Here is a 16,855-nt window from a genome sequence, read left to right on the forward strand (position 1 = left end):
GCTCATCTGCACTACCTTCTGCATGGTGACGGTCTGCAGCTAGGCTAACGTTAGCTCATCTGCACTACCTTCTGCATGGTGACGGTCTGCAGCTAGGCTAACGTTAGCTCATCTGTACTACCTTCTGCATGGTGACGGTCTGTAGCTAGGCTAACGTTAGCTCATCTGCACTACCTTCTGCATGGTGACGGTCTGCAGCTAGGCTAACGTTAGCTCATCTGCACTACCTTCTGCATGGTGACGGTCTGCAGCTAAGCTAATTTGCTGATATGGTAGAAATAAAACAGTTGCTTCATGAAACTGCTCACAGAGAGGTCTGTGTTTTCATGATTTCTGGTGCTGTCACAGTCTAGATAGCGGTTTTAGGGACTCACCAGGACAGGTGCCACTCCGGGTGAACAGCCACGTAGATGAGCAGCGAGCCAAAGATCAGTAGGTAGGTCCCGTAGTAAATGGCGTTCTCGATCAGAGCCGTCTTAATTTTGCCCGTAATAGAGAATCCTCCGGAGCGAGCATAAGACTGCATGAAGGGCAGCAGCAGCCTGAAACACAGGTCAGTATTCATATATACACACACATATACACATACACTTCTACACTAGGGGTGCAACAACTAATCGACTTAATCGATTAAAATCGATTACCAAATTAGTTGCCAACTAATTCAGTCGTCGATTCGTTGGTGACGTCATCAGGTGCGTTTACGCGCCGTTAAACTACAACGTTATCGGTACTGGGGACATTAAAAAAATATATGTCATGTATTATTGATACAAAAACATTATATCGCAGTCTCAGTGTGGCCAGCTCGTTTCTAATATGCAAAAAGACAAACAAATGCGTCTATGATGTATTTTCGATCAGACGAGATCTCTCTCCCTGGTCTGTGTGCGAGGGGGCGGGGCCGTTCACACACACGCGGCTGCTACATGCAGCCACACACTGCGGAGAGAACGCGCTCCGAGGTGTGGTTAAACTTTACCCGTCTCGATGCTCGTTGCCAAAAGTGCAATAAGAGTTTAGCATGTCAGGACGGTAACACGAGCAATTTATCTAAACATTTAGCAAAAGTGCTCCAGATCCAGACGGAGGAATGCACCGGGTTCCACTGTCTTTCTAGCAGCTCTGTAGCCCCGTCCACGAGTAACGTTTTCACGTCAGGTGTTCTGTATGCTAGCAGCAACACACGGAGTTAACTACATTATACAAACATAATGATTAGAGGTAACAGAGTTAGTTAGTTTGTTAAAGTTTCAGCTATTCTGTTCACAGTTCTGTCATCACATTATTTATTATTTGCTAAAACACTGTTGTTTCTTTTGATGTGAAATATTATTTATTTAATTTAAATGAAAAGCCATGTTCATTTTGTAAACAATTTGTTTAGTTAATTTAATAATATGTATTTTTTAATCAAGTATTCATCTTTATTGTCTTTATTGTTAGTTTCCACATGCCTAAAACAACCTCAAGCTACATCTAAAAGTTGATGGCTAAATAAGAGCGCTTGAGAAATTGTGCAAGGCGTAATAGTCCGAATAGTCGATTAATCGTTTCATTAATCGACTATCAAATTAGTCGTTTGTTGCAGCCCTATTCTACACACACACACACAGGAACCCACCAGGTGAGGCACTGGGACGTCCAGTACACCACCCTCCAGAACACCGGCATGATGCCGTCAGGGATGTAGCTCCACGGCTTGTAGCATGGCTTCACAGCGCTGTCAGAGAGGAGTCAGCAGAGACATGACTCACAATGACATGATATCATAATAAATAAGAACATATACTTTGATGTGTTCACACAGCAGAGACGACTCTAGAGGGTACGAGCGCCAGGTGTGGGGACTCACCTTTTGGTGGGCGTGGCAGACGTGTTGGCCTCCGTGTGATTGGCTGAAGGGCTGAGGGAGGGGGCGGACTCTTCGTGGTCTATCTTACACTGCTTATAGATGGTCTGTGGGGACAGACAGGGGGTATCAGAGACTGAGGGACAGACAGGGGGTATCAGAGACTGAGGGACAGACAGGGGTATCAGAGACTGAGGGACAGACAGGGGTTATCAGGGACTCTGAGGGACAGACAGGGGGTATCAGAGACTGAGGGACAGACAGGGGTTATCAGGGACTCTGAGGGACAGACAGGGGGTATCAGAGACTCTGAGGGACAGACAGGGGGTATCAGAGACTGAGGGACAGACAGAGGGAATCTGGGACTCTGAGGGACAGATAGGGGGTATCAGAGACTGAGGGACAGACAAAGAGAATCAGGGACTCTGAGGGACAGACAGGGGGTATCAGAGACTGAGGGACAGACAGAGGGAATCAGGGACTCTGAGGGACAGACAGGGGGAATCAGGGACTCTGAGGGACAGACAGGGGGTATCAGAGACTGAGGGACAGACAGGGGGAATCAGGGACTCTGAGGGACAGACAGGGGGTATCAGAGACTGAGGGACAGGCAGAGGGAATCAGGGACTCTGAGGGACAGACAGAGGGAATCAGGGACTCTGAGGGATAGACAGCGGGTATCAGAGACTGAGGGACAGACAGGGGGTATCAGAGACTGAGGGACAGACAGGGGGTATCAGAGACTGAGGGACAGACAGGGGGTATCAGACTGAGGAAGACAGGGGGAAACAGGGACTTGAGGGGACAGGAGGGAATCTGGGACTCTGAGGGACAGACAGAGGGAATCAGGGACTCTGAGGGATAGACAGCGGGTATCAGAGACTGAGGGACAGACAGAGGGAATCAGGGACTCTGAGGGACAGGCAGCGGGTATCAGAGACTGAGGGACAGACAGAGGGAATCAGGGACTCTGAGGGACAGACAGCGGGTATCAGAGACTGAGGGACAGACAGAGAGAATCAGGGACTCTGAGGGACAGACCGTGCTGACGTCCAGCGGCAGGATGAAGACGATGAGGAAGCACAGGTACCAGGCCAGCAGGGTGCCGAACAGAACCATGCGCTGCTGCTTCCTGAAGTCTCCATACCGGTGCAGGAGGAAGAGGGCGAGGAAGAAGACCACCACGATCTCTAGAGCCAGAGCCAGAGCACTCATGCTGCTGCTGCAACACATACAACTATTATATAGAACGATACACATCATATATACTATATATCAGACAGGAGGAGCAGCTGAGAGACAGGTGAGCAGGAGACAGGAGGAGCAGCTGAGAGACAGGTGAGCAGGAGACAGGAAGAGCAGCCGAGAGACAGGTGAGCAGGAGACAGGTGAGCAGGAGACAGGAGGAGCAGCCGAGAGACAGGTGAGCAGGAGACAGGAGGAGCAGCTGAGAGACAGGTGAGCAGGAGACAGGAGGAGCAGCTGAGAGACAGGTGAGCAGGAGACAGGTGAGCAGGAGACAGGAGGAGCAGCAGCTGAGAGACAGGTGAGCAGGAGACAGGTGAGCAGGAGACAGGAGGAGCAGCCGAGAGACAGGTGAGCAGGAGACAGGTGAGCAGGAGACAGGAGGAGCAGCTGAGAGACAGGTGAGCAGGAGACAGGAGGAGCAGCTGAGAGACAGGTGAGCAGGAGACAGGTGAGCAGGAGACAGGAGGAGCAGCCGAGAGACAGGTGAGCAGGAGACAGGAGGAGCAGCCGAGAGACAGGTGAGCAGGAGCAGCCGAGAGACAGGTGAGCAGGAGACAGGAGGAGCAGCTGAGAGACAGGTGAGCAGGAGATAGGAGGAGCAGCTGAGAGACAGGTGAGCAGGAGATAGGAGGAGCAGCTGAGAGACAGGTGAGCAGGAGACAGGAGGAGCAGCTGAGAGACAGGTGAGCAGGACACAGGAGGAGCAGCCGAGAGACAGGTGAGCAGGAGACAGGAGGAGCAGCTGAGAGACAGGTGAGCAGGAGACAGGAGGAGCAGCTGAGAGACAGGTGAGCAGGAGATAGGAGGAGCAGCCGAGAGACAGGTGAGCAGGAGACAGGAGGAGCAGCCGAGAGACAGGTGAGCAGGAGACAGGAGGAGCAGCCGAGAGACAGGTGAGCAGGAGACAGGAGGAGCAGCTGAGAGACAGGTGAGCAGGAGATAGGAGGAGCAGCCGAGAGACAGGTGAGCAGGAGACAGGAGGAGCAGCTGAGAGACAGGTGAGCAGGAGACAGGTGAGCAGCCGAGAGACAGGTGAGCAGGACACAGGAGGAGCAGCCGAGAGACAGGTGAGCAGGAGACAGGAGGAGCAGCCGAGAGACAGGTGAGCAAGAGACACGAGGAGCAGCCGAGAGACAGGTGAGCAGGAGACAGGAGGAGCAGCCGAGAGACAGGTGAGCAGGAGACAGGAGGAGCAGCCGAGAGACAGGTGAGCAGGAGACAGGAGGAGCAGCTGAGAGACAGGTGAGCAGGAGATAGGAGGAGCAGCCGAGATACAGGTGAGCAGGAGACAGGAGGAGCAGCTGAGAGACAGGTGAGCAGGAGACAGGAGGAGCAGCCGAGAGACAGGTGAGCAGGACACAGGAGGAGCAGCCGAGAGACAGGTGAGCAGGAGACAGGAGGAGCAGCCGAGAGACAGGTGAGCAGGACACAGGAGGAGCAGCCGAGAGACAGGTGAGCAGGAGACAGGAGGAGCAGCCGAGAGACAGGCGAGCAGGAGACAGGTGAGCAGGAGATAGGAGGAGCAGCCGAGAGACAGGTGAGCAGGAGACAGGAGGAGCAGCTGAGAGACAGGTGAGCAGGACACAGGAGGAGCAGCCGAGAGACAGGTGAGCAGGAGACAGGAGGAGCAGCCGAGAGACAGGTGAGCAGGAGACAGGAGGAGCAGCCGAGAGACAGGTGAGCAGGAGACAGGAGGAGCAGCCGAGAGACGGGTGAGCAGGAGACAGGAGGAGCAGCCGAGAGACAGGTGAGCAGGACAAAGGAGGAGCAGCCGAGAGACAGGTGAGCAGGAGACAGGAGGAGCAGCCGAGAGACAGGTGAGCAAGAGACACGAGGAGCAGCCGAGAGACAGCTGAGCAGGAGACAGGAGGAGCAGCCGAGAGACATGTGAGCAGGAGACAGGAGGAGCAGCCGAGAGACAGGTGAGCAGGAGACAGGAGGAGCAGCCGAGAGACAGCTGAGCAGGAGACAGGAGGAGCAGCAGCCGAGAGACAGGTGAGCAGGAGGAGCAGCCGAGAGACAGGTGAGCAGGAGACAGGAGGAGCAGCCGAGAGACAGCTGAGCAGGAGACAGGAGGAGCAGCCGAGAGACAGCTGAGCAGGAGACAGGAGGAGCAGCCGAGAGACAGGTGAGCAGGAGACACGAGGAGCAGCCGAGAGACAGGTGAGCAAGAGACACGAGGAGCAGCCGAGAGACAGGTGAGCAAGAGACAGGAGGAGCAGCCGAGAGACAGGTGAGCAAGGAGACAGGAGGAGCAGCCGAGAGACAGGTGAGCAGGAGACACGAGGAGCAGCCGAGAGACAGGTGAGCAAGGAGACAGGAGGAGCAGGAGACAGGAGGAGCAGCCGAGAGACAGGTGAGCAGGAGACACGAGGAGCAGCCGAGAGACAGGTGAGCAGGAGAAGCAGCCGAGAGACAGGTGAGCAGGAGACACGAGGAGCAGCCGAGAGACAGGTGAGCAGGAGACACGAGGAGCAGCCGAGAGACAGGTGAGCTGGAGACAGGAGGAGCAGCCGAGAGACAGGTGAGCAGGAGACACGAGGAGCAGCCGAGAGACAGGTGAGCAAGGAGACAGGAGGAGCAGGAGACAGGAGGAGCAGCCGAGAGACAGGTGAGCAGGAGACAGGAGGAGCAGCCGAGAGACAGGTGAGCAGGAGACACGAGGAGCAGCCGAGAGACAGGTGAGCAGGAGACAGGAGGAGCAGCCGAGAGACAGGTGAGCAGGAGACACGAGGAGCAGTCGAGAGACAGGTGAGCAGGAGACAGGAGGAGCAGCCGAGAGACAGGTGAGCTGGAGACAGGAGGCGCAGCCAAGAGACAGGTGAGCTGGAGACAGGAGGAGCAGCCGAGAGACAGGTGAGCTGGAGACAGGAGGCGCAGCCGAGAGACAGGTGAGCTGGAGACATGAGGAGCAGCCGAGAGACAGGTGAGCAGGAGACACGAGGAGCAGCCGAGAGACAGGTGAGCTGGAGACACGAGGAGCAGCTGAGAGACAGGTGAGCTGGAGACACGAGGAGCAGCTGAGAGACAGGTGAGCAGGAGACATGAGGAGCAGCCGACAGACAGGTGAGCAGGAGACAGGAGGAGCAGGAGACAGGAGGAGCAGCTGAGAGACAGGTGAGCAGGAGACATGAGGAGCAGCCGACAGACAGGTGAGCAAGGAGACAGGAGGAGCAGGAGACAGGAGGAGCAGCCGAGAGACAGGTGAGCAGGAGACAGGAGGAGCAGCTGAGAGACAGGTGAGCAGGAGACATGAGGAGCAGCCGACAGACAGGTGAGCAGGAGACATGAGGAGCAGCTGAGAGACAGGTGAGCTGGAGACACGGAGCAGCTGAGAGACAGGTGAGCAGGAGACATGAGGAGCAGCCGACAGACAGGTGAGCAAGGAGACAGGAGGAGCAGGAGACAGGAGGAGCAGCCGAGAGACAGGTGAGCAGGAGACAGGAGGAGCAGCTGAGAGACACAATTTAAACCAACACAGATTCGTTGTGTGTGAAAGTGATTCTGATAAATGTAATCATCACTAAAGACACGGCTAATGTTAGCTTACACTGGCTAACGATGCTTCTTTACTTTAGCATGACAGCTATCGTTATCTCTCTGTTAGCTTCGTTAGCTCTCTGTTAGCTTCTTTACTTTAACATGACAGCTATCGTTAGCTCTCTGTTAGCTTCATTAGCTCTCTGTTGGCTTCTTTACTTTAGCATGACAGCTATCGTCAGCTCTCTGTTAGCTTCTTTACTTTAACATGACAGCTATCGTTAGCTCTCTGTTAGCTTCATTAGCTCTCTGTTGGCTTCTTTACTTTAGCATGACAGCTATCGTTAGCTCTCTGTTAGCTTCGTTAGCTCTCTGTTAGCTTCGTTTGCTCTCTGTTAGCTTCTTTACTTTAACATGACAGCTATCGTTCGCTCTTTGTTAGCTTCATTAGCTCTCTGTTGGCTTCTTTACTTTAACATGACAGCTATCGTTCGCTCTTTGTTAGCTTCGTTAGCTCTCTGTTAGCTTCTTTACTTTAACATGACAGCTATCGTTAGCTCTCTGTTAGCTAACATTATCTTTGAACATATTAAAAGCTGTTTATATAAAGACTCTTACCGGAGTTAAACGGGTCTTCCAGACCTTTTGGGGTGTATGCTACGCCAATGAATAACTGTGTTTTCCTCCGTGTTCTATCATTAAAGGTACAATAATATAATAATAAACAACAGCAGTTTACAGTCACATCCGGGTTCTCCAACAGGGAGGGAGGATGACGTCAGATGTGTGTAACCTCTGCGTCAGAACCTGTATTAACATTCCACAACTAAGGTTAAGGGGGCTACTTACCACTCGGAGTGGAGGGTTAGTGTGGTATTTTGTATGTATGCAAGTAGGTAGAAAGCAGAGGCGGATTTAGGATTGTAGGAGATCCGGGGCTTAGCCCAGGAGTCGTTGGGTTGGGGGGGGGGGGGGGGGGGGGGGTGCAGGGGTACAGTGCTATTTTTTATAAGTGGGGGGTGGACCGAACATCCTTTAGGGGGGTCGTCGCCTCCTCTCGGGAGGTCCGGGGGCGTGCTCCCCCGGGAAGCTTTTTTTTAAATATTGAAGTTGAAAGCATCAATCTGGTGCACTTTGAGAGCAACATCAACCCTTAATAACACCTTAAAGAGCCTGTGACACGAGTTTCCCCCATCATCCAAACCCATCAATTTGAGTAAATATTGTCCCCTTGAAAACCGTTACTGAACTGATTTTGGATATTTGTACTTTGATAAGCATTAATCTCAATGTTGACCATATTCTGGATCTTCTCGGGGATTCTTCAAGTCCCGCCAAATGATGGGTGACGTCATTGCGGGCACAGCGCTGCAGCTGCACCGTCCAGGATCCCAGCTTCTGCATGAAAACCTTTATATATATACAGTCAGATGTAAACGCACGACGGCGCACACAGCAGCAAGCTCAGACAGTGATGACAGGTTAATGTTGAACGTGTCTGAGAGCTCATGAGGCTGAAGGATCGGTTTATGTTGTATCTGTAGAAGTTTAGGAATGAGGTGCGTCAATATGGGCGATCATACGGTCATGTAGCCAGTGGTGGAATGGGACTAAAAATCATCCCGGGACTCTCGACCGGCCCACTTCGGTACCGCTAGTAAATTGTCAACGGGGGGAGTGGGGGATGTCAGGGGCGGCGGGTGCTGTAGATAGTAAATGTAAATATGTAAATATTTGTGTCACTGCATCCTGGTAAAATACAAATATAATGTATAATGTCTGTGTCTTTGACCTTAGCGCTGCTCGCCACCTGTGCCCTGTACTACGAAGCCAGTTCAACAGACCCTGGATATGTTTGAGTAACAAACTAACAACAACAAACTAACAAACGAGATCTCGCTAAGCGGTCCTACGACGCTGGTTATCAACTCGGTAAATCAAGCCAGGGTTTCTCTCTCCAGCTGAGAGCGCGTTCACGTCTAAGACACGAGTGGATCTGACTTTAATTACATTTGTCTCGAGTGTTTCGTCAACATAATGCGTTAAATAATACTTCTGCATCCAGTCTGTGACACTGTGAGTGTTGCACGGCCAGATGAGGCTGGAGAAGCTGACTCAGATCAGAAATATATGATATATTATGATATTATATGATCGATGATCTGATTGATGATGTAATATGAATGATAAGTGCGACACGTCGGCGTCTTCTCTGCATACGGCAGTTTAAACTGTATTTCCTTTATCCTGTAATATGACTTGAGAGATTTAAACTCCGCACACTGAGTGGATCTCTTTTCTATAGACGCCGGAGGCGGGCAGCGTCAGGTGAAAGAAGTTATTTAGCCTTCTCAAACCTGAGCCTCACGCGCCGCCTATGAGGGATGTGCTAGTGACTTATCCGACCGGCCCACTTCGGTACCGGCCCATCGGGATTCGTCCCGATGGCCAGTCCGCCACTGCACCCAGCCCACGTAAACTGTCAACGGGGGGAGCCTCGCTGCGGGGAAACGGTGGACCTAGTGTCCCGATCGGAGTGGGAATAAAAATAATAATCCGTGCATTTTATCCATTAATTTCCCCAACATTGTGGTAAGAAAAACACACGTTTTATCCATGTTGGTGTACTACAACTACAAAAAGCATCGGTTTATTTTCTCATCAGGAAATGCAGACCGGCACAAACAAACGATTTTTAATCACCATCCTCACGATCATTTAATGTATCATATGTTCGCCGAATTGACATGAAAGCACTAATAAATGTAGTTTCATCCACTTGAGTTTACAACTACAAAAATAATCGATTTGTTTTTATATCACATCCGACGGGAGGAAATTCAGCAGCTCTCACTACCGATTTTTAATCCTAATGTAATCATCATCTTCACCACGATCATTTATGTTTATGTCGCCGAATTGACATGAAAGCACTGACAAATATGAATATACTGTAGTCGACTTCATTACAACGTTATTAACGTGCCTAATCTCAGTAATTCACCATTTCTACGCATGACAACACACTTTGTCCGTGTTTGGCTCTCGCCGCACAGTGAAGCGTTCCCGCATTGACGTCACTTCCGGCTTCCCCCAAAACTTCAAAATGAGTCGAAGGAATTTCCCCGCGATGTTCGAAATTATTGATATTTATCGGAACGGTATCGCTTTTTCTTTTTTAAACTGACGGTTCGAGATTACTAGTAGCCCAATATTTCATTGCACAACAGTTGTTGGAATGCTGTCACAGGATCTTTAAAGCGGACAAAAGGCACTGCAGAACACTCATTAACACCCTTTAATGAAGCAAACTCAAATAGTCGTTTACTACTCCCGAGACGTTTTCAAAAAAATAAAAAAAATAAAAAAATTTTTTTTAAGTGAAACATCCGGGGCTTTTCAGAAAACATCCGGGGCTTGAGCCCAAGTAGCCACCCCCTAGCGCCGCCACTGGTAGAAAGTATGAGCTGTAGGCACGTGTGCTATACTTTACTACATCTTTATTTTTCTCAATCCAACTCCCAACTCCAGGCATCCTATCTCAACTCTCTGTCCAACAGCGCCCTCTGGCTACAGTAACAGGACACAACAGTTAGGTTAGGGGTTAGGGCTTTTGGGAGCGCAGCGTGGTGCACCGGCTTTCGGGTAAGTCTTTTTGTTTAAAAACCTGTTTATTAAAAACGAGCGTGTGTGGGGGGTTAAAACCTGTACCCCTGTCCCCCCCCCGAGGGGTTTCCCCCTTGTGGGGTGTCCTAAAACCTAACCCCTAGCCCTGGGTTAAAACCTCCTGCTCCCCCGAGGGGTTCTCGCCCGGTGGGGTGTCCGAGGTCCCACAACATCTGGGAAAAGACCTGGTCAGTAAGTTCTCCACCCTTTCCTTCCACTCCCACATCAAGTCTGTCACCAAATCTGACTTTTTCCATTTAAAGAACATGGCCGGACTCCGACCGTGACTCTCGGAGTCGGTTGGAGTCCGGTATTGGCTCCAGTATGTTCAAAACTGTGCTGCTACGGTACTCACACATACAAAGCCGTGGCAGCACATCACTCCCACCCTCATCCACCATTGGCTGCCGGTAAAGTCCCACATAACATACAAAGTCCTCCTCCTCACCTACAAGTCCCTCCATGCCCTTGCCCCCCAGTACCTATCGGACATCCTTCGCCCACATGCCCCACCCCGGAACCTGCGGTCCTCAGACTCTGGCCTGCTTACCACCCCCCGCACCAACCTGCGAACCTTCGGGGACAGAGCCTTCAGTGTGGCAGCCCCCCCCCCCGCTGGAACGCTCTCCCTGCGGAGATCCGCAACATCCCCACACTGGACGCCTTCAAAAGGCCCCTCAAGACCCATCTGTTTGTTGTTTTGTCTGACTGATGGTTTTTGTTTGTTTCACTCCTGTTTTTGTTTGTAAAGGGACCTTGGCTCCAATGAAAGGCGCTATATACATCTAAGCTATTATTATTATTATCATCTGGCTAAAAGATCTGAAGTTGACTTTGTTTAAAATCGACATGCAGGTAAAATTACTATTGAATGTTAAATAAATGATAAATAAATACATAAAAGTCCTGGGGCCTGTACTACGAAGCCGGTTCAACCTAACCTGATGTGTTGGAGTTAGCCGGTTGGCCTAATCCAAAACATACGCGCTCTCGCTAAACTGTACTACGACGCTGGTTATCAAGTGGATCGCTCAGCCAGCCGTGTCCTATCTAGCTAGGTGTTCACATGAAAGGGGTGGTATTTGGAGCATTCGACCAATCACAAACATGGAGAAGCGTACTGACAGCGCAGCGTCATACTTCCTGAATGAAAAGTCAACTATAATATTAGACACATGAAGAAGTTACACTTTAAACATCCATGACTTAAACACTTGATCAGGATCAAAGCCTCAGAGCTGCACCTGCAAGGTGAACACAGCTGGAACAGAACAAGTGTGTGAATGCATACATTAACAGGTTCATGATATCACTGCCCGGCTAACACACCGTCTGACTTTCGTTACATTTGACTCGAGTGTTTCCTCAACTTAATGTGTTGCTTAAAATAATACAAAAAGCTCAAGTCTTTGGCGCTTCCGGCGGAAGCCCCGGAGACATTTGCACCCCCCCGTTGCATTTTACAACGGAGAGGGGAATCGAGAGCTCCCCTCCTCCGTCGAAAAAATTCATTCATCTTTTCCAAGCTACCATCTGCACGAAATCGGAAACCCGGTTTTTGAGATCACTTAGAAAAAAACGAGCTATTTTCCATCATGGAGAAATCATGGAGGAATGCATCCGCTACATGAGCACTTTGGATCGGATACAATTGTTGCCTGGAGGACCCCAATCATGGTTCTTACAAAACTTTAAGTTTTTGAACTGGTCTCTGGAGGAATGCAAGGGGAGTTGGCACGGAATAATGAGACACTATTTTCGGATACATTTTTATCCATTTTCACCCTTTCCTCTGGTTCTTCCAAAAGTTAACTTAGACTTTTTCGGACTCTGGAGGAATGTGATGGGAGTTGTCAGGGGACTCTATCCGCCTTAAGAGACACTATTTTGGGATACCATTTCTCCATTTTCACCCCTTTTCTCTGGTTCTCCCAAAATATAACAGGGTATTTCCTGACTCTGGATGAATGTAAGGGCAGTTGTCAGGGGACTGTACCTGCATTAAGAGACACTATTTTGGGATACAATTTCTCCATTTTCACCCCTTTTCTCTGGTTCTCTGATGCCTGGAGACACCCCCAGCCTGGTTCACAACTTTAAGTCCAAACTGGTCTCTGGAGGAATGCAAGGGGAGTCAAAAGGGGACTCTTCTTGCTGTTTGTCTTGTCAAAATTGAGGGGTGTGTTTGAGGGGAGGACCCTGGCTGTTTCGACAGCCTCCGTTCCTCTCTTCTCTCCCTCCCCGAGACCAGCTCGTGCTCCCGCTGTAAAAGGCAGGTGCGCGGGCACCCACTGCCACTCACTCTGAGCCTGGCTCCCGAGCAGCGCGTTCTCCCCGGCAGTCCGCCAGCAGATGAAAAACACCCACCTCTCCGCCTCTACCGAGGGACGAGGGAACCGCACGGGGGGGTCTGCTGGAGGCTCCTGCCGGGTGCTCCGTCCTGCATTTCACCGGGACCCGGCTCCAACACTCGGAACTCTGACTCCAGCGCGGTGTGGCTGCCTTGCCCTGGCCGTCCACCGTGCGCCCTCCGGGTACCTGACTCCCCTGCCTCCTCCGGGGGCAGGTGTGAGGGGTTCAATGCCTCCTCCCCCCGCTGCGGTGAATGCCGGAGCGGGATGGAGCGCCCGGAGGTACTGTTGTCCCCACGTTACCATGTTGTCTGGAGGATAGGACCGAGAGATGACATACTCTCTACCCGGGTTACAAGTCACTATTTTCGGACAGTTTCTTTGCTTTACCCCGGTTCTATCACTCTTTCCTCCTTTGACCATAAAACGTGTTTCCTGCTGGGGTACTGCCTGGTTCCGGGGAACCCCAAACCCTCTCCTGGTCGGGGCACCATGAATTGATGCATCGGACCCAATGTTGCCATCACCAGCCTCGCGTTGGTGCGGAGGTGGGACCATTTTGCCAGGTGGTAACCCAAGTCCTCCTTTGGTCCGTGTACCAGGCATTGAAGCATCAAACTTTTGTTGCAGTTACCGGTTACGCTAACGCATATAAACGGAGAAACACAACATAATTTAAATATGATTCACTGTGTCTGTTTCAGTAAGGATGTCGTCCGAATGCCCGGTGTGCAGACTCTTCTATCTGGCTTTGAACAAGCACCTTAAGCACACACATGCAGTGCGGAACTTGGAGGAAAGAGGCATCATTCTTAAAATGGCCAGTGGCCGAATAAATGTTCGGACCAAACCCTGTCCCATCACAGGGTGTTGGTATGCTGGGAAGAAACTAGACCATCATGTCACTCATGGCCACCCTGAGGTCTCCCGAGATGAAGCACATCAGGTCCTGGCAAGGCACTCTGCCCCCCGTCTCTGGAACGCTCTCCCACAAGACATCCGCAATATGGACTCACTCCCAACCTTCAAATCCAGCCTGAAAACACACCTTTTTAAACTGGCATATTCCATTTCTTAATCTCTGCTAAACTGATTGTTGTTTTTAATTTTTTAAGTCTTGTATTACTGTGTGCTCTTCTTTAATTATGCTCTGTAAGGTGTCCTTGAGAGTTTTGAAAGGCGCCCATAAATAAAATGCATTATTATTATTATTATTATTATTATTAAGGCTGAAGCATAGTGTGGTCCTGCAGTTGCTCCATGACCTCAGACAGACTAATCCCATCATTGGAATGGCTACATCATTGGATATAGACAATGAGGAGGAATACCCGGTGCACCCTCCACCCTTCTCCCCACATACTGAGTGTGACGAAGAGGACTGCAGGCAGGTGAAGCTGGAACATGTGGCATTGAGGGCTCAGAAGGATGCCCTCGTTGATGAGGTGAAGACCCTGCGCTCCAGGCTGAACAAGGGGCTAAAACCCAGGAAGCAGAGTGCCACTGCTGCTGTGCTTGGGGAAGAGGAAGAATGTATACGATTTAAGGGCCTGGCAATCTCAAGTACCTCCGGCATAAACACAGCAGCCTCCTGTAGTCAGACCACGGTCAAGACTGTCATGCAGTCTCCAGCAGCCTCCGGTAGTCAGACCCCTCTCAAGACCCCGGTCAAGACTGTCATGCGGTCTCCAGCAGCCTCCGGTAGTCAGATGCCTCTCAAGACCCCGGTCAAGACTGTCATGCAGTCTCGAGCAGCCTCCGGTAGTCAGACGCCTCTCAAGACCCCGGTCAAGACTGTCATGCGGTCTCCAGCAACCTCCGGTAGTCAGACACCTCTCAAGACCCCGGTCAAGACTGTCATGCGGTCCCCAGCAGCCTCCTGTAATGAGGACTGGCCCTCTCCTCACTGGTCCACTGGGAGGGGACGGGGGAATACCATGCGTGAAATCACGTTGCCTCAAAGCATGGAGACGTACATTTAGACATACAGGCGTCATTGTGAGGGTGTCGCACCGACGGTAAAACAGAAAGAAAATTGTCTGTCCAAGGTCAGCCGGACACAGAACTTCCTCGTATTCATGGCGTTAACCGGCTGTCAGACTGGCTGTTCCTAAAAGACACGGAGAGGGTCCGTGGCTGGAGCGAGTATATTGTAAAGTTGGGCCGGGCAGTCACAACAGCGCTGTTGTTCCTGAAGAATGTGAACCATTTCCTGGGGTACTTGTCTGACTCAAAGCTCCGGGGGTGCAGGCTCACCCAGTCTGATACGACCCACATCATCAGAGAGGTGAAAGCCAACATGAACAACTTGAAAAAGTCTGTTACCGTCCACCAGTTCAAGATGAAGAGGAACAAGCTGGATCGTCTGCCGAGCCAGGCGGAGCTTCTCGCCGCCATGGCGGCCGCTGAGAAGCACATCCCTGATTTACTTGACCTGATGGCTTGCAATCCGACCTCAATCACCCAGTACCTGCTATACGGCTATCTAACCCTCCATTGGAGCCTCCTGTATGGCCACCGTCCGGGTGTGCACGCAAACATGACCAACACTGAGGTGTTAGAGGCGGACAGAAGGGGCACGGCTGAGGGCTACATCATCCATGTGCAGGATCACAAGACTGCCAAGACATTTGGCGAAGCACAGCTGGTGCTTACAGTGAAGGAGTTTAGCTGGGTCATGCGGTGGATGGGGATAAAAGAGGGCTTGTCGGGTCCTCAGAATGAATTCTTCCTTTTCACAACGGGGAAGCATGCCTCCAGGAACCTGAACGGTCACTTGAAGAGGGCTTGGGCTGATGCTGGGCTAGAAACAGCCGTCACCTTCACCATCCTGCGCACTGCCCTGGCTGACATTATCAAGCATCACCAAGATCCAGAAAGCAGGTCGATTCTCGCCAGGTTTATGCGTCACGACGTAAGCACTGCATACCGGTTCTACGCGAATAGTTTATACAGAATATCAGTATGACAATACGACACCCTCTGTCCTTAGACCCTCACATCGTACAAGGAAAAACTTCCAAAGAAAACCCAGTTTAAAGGAATGGTATGCTCATGACACTCATTTTTAAATAATTATCATCCGATAAAACAGACCAGTCTCTGCCAGTCTCTCTTTCTTTTTTTTTAATCCGATGACATTATCAGTGATTTTAAACTGATTATATACCGAAATAACATCAACACTGTGGGCGCCGCCATTTTCCGGACGTGACGTAAACCATGCGTTTGGTTTTCGAAGACACGTTGATCTCCATGTTATTTACTGTAGTTTCTCTATTCAAATATGCCTCACTGTATCGCGAAATATTGCCACAATTCTGATAGGAACAATCCACGGAATGCTCGGTTCCATCTGTTGCCAAAAGGTAAGCGTAAGAAGTACATTCGGAGGCAGTGGCTAGCGAAATGTGGCCGGCCCGAACCGAAAGATTTACAGGCTCATGTATGCAGCGAACATTTCAAATTTCCGGACGACTACTCTGAGAGTATGATAACACATAACATGGGATTTATGGAACAACCATTACTTAATGGAGATGCAGTACCATCGGTCTTTCTGGTGTCATCACCCACATAAATTGAAAAGATAATACATTTGCAACATAGGTAGTCCAAATGTTTGGAAATGCATGTGTAAAGTGCAATGGTAGTATCAGACTATTTAAAGGGTTACCAGGAGCATGAGAACATCCTCCACAGGAGGGTGGGTGGTGCTGTGAATAAGGATGCATATGGATGCCGATGGGCGGACGATAAAACACTGCAAAATCCACCCCCCCTTTAAGGTTCCCAGGGGCACGAGGTTCTTGAGGGTGTGATCATCTGGGTTTAGTCCGTGTGGGAGTGCTTACGTTCGGGGGCCCGGGGAGCCCGCAAGGTGCACGAGGTTATGGAAGTATGCATGTCAGGGAGCGATGCTGGAGCTAATTAGTCCGTGATTTGGGGGTCTTGGAGCGGCCACAGAGAGGTGCTTTTCCCTGTGTATTTCATGGAAGTCTGCCATAGCCTGTTTGCTCATGTGAGGAAAAGGTCTGCCTTATGGACAGAGTTAACGTGGGACTTGTCCTTCAAATGTACACATGTCTGCACAATGGAAATGTGGTGTCTACTGCCAATGCAAAGTCCAAATTTGACCAACTGTAAACCAACACTTGGGGGGTGCTCTATGCATGTGTCTGAGGGTAAAATAATCATCATTCTGTATATAAATATGTTTGTCAATATCATGGACATTTCCTTTTAAATTGGGGTTCAC

The 16,855-nt window shown here is 50.7% G+C and overlaps 1 protein-coding gene across 1 annotated transcript in view; it reads right to left on the reverse strand.

Annotated features, from left to right (window-relative positions):
* LOC117444403 (G-protein coupled receptor-associated protein LMBRD2B-like) overlaps window positions 1-7,356 on the reverse strand; it is a 32,601-nt gene extending 25,245 nt beyond the window's left edge. Inside the window, 5 exon segments of the mRNA XM_034079994.2 lie at window positions 375-542; window positions 1,625-1,723; window positions 1,856-1,959; window positions 2,894-3,074; window positions 7,199-7,356. Coding sequence (XP_033935885.1) covers window positions 375-542; window positions 1,625-1,723; window positions 1,856-1,959; window positions 2,894-3,067 — 545 coding nt within the window. The 5' untranslated portion in view covers window positions 3,068-3,074; window positions 7,199-7,356.
* Between the last annotated feature and the right edge of the window lie 9,499 nt (window positions 7,357-16,855).

This window comes from Pseudochaenichthys georgianus, unplaced genomic scaffold, assembly GCF_902827115.2.
Source record: "Pseudochaenichthys georgianus unplaced genomic scaffold, fPseGeo1.2 scaffold_806_arrow_ctg1, whole genome shotgun sequence".
In the NCBI taxonomy this organism is placed as follows: domain Eukaryota; kingdom Metazoa; phylum Chordata; class Actinopteri; order Perciformes; family Channichthyidae; genus Pseudochaenichthys; species Pseudochaenichthys georgianus.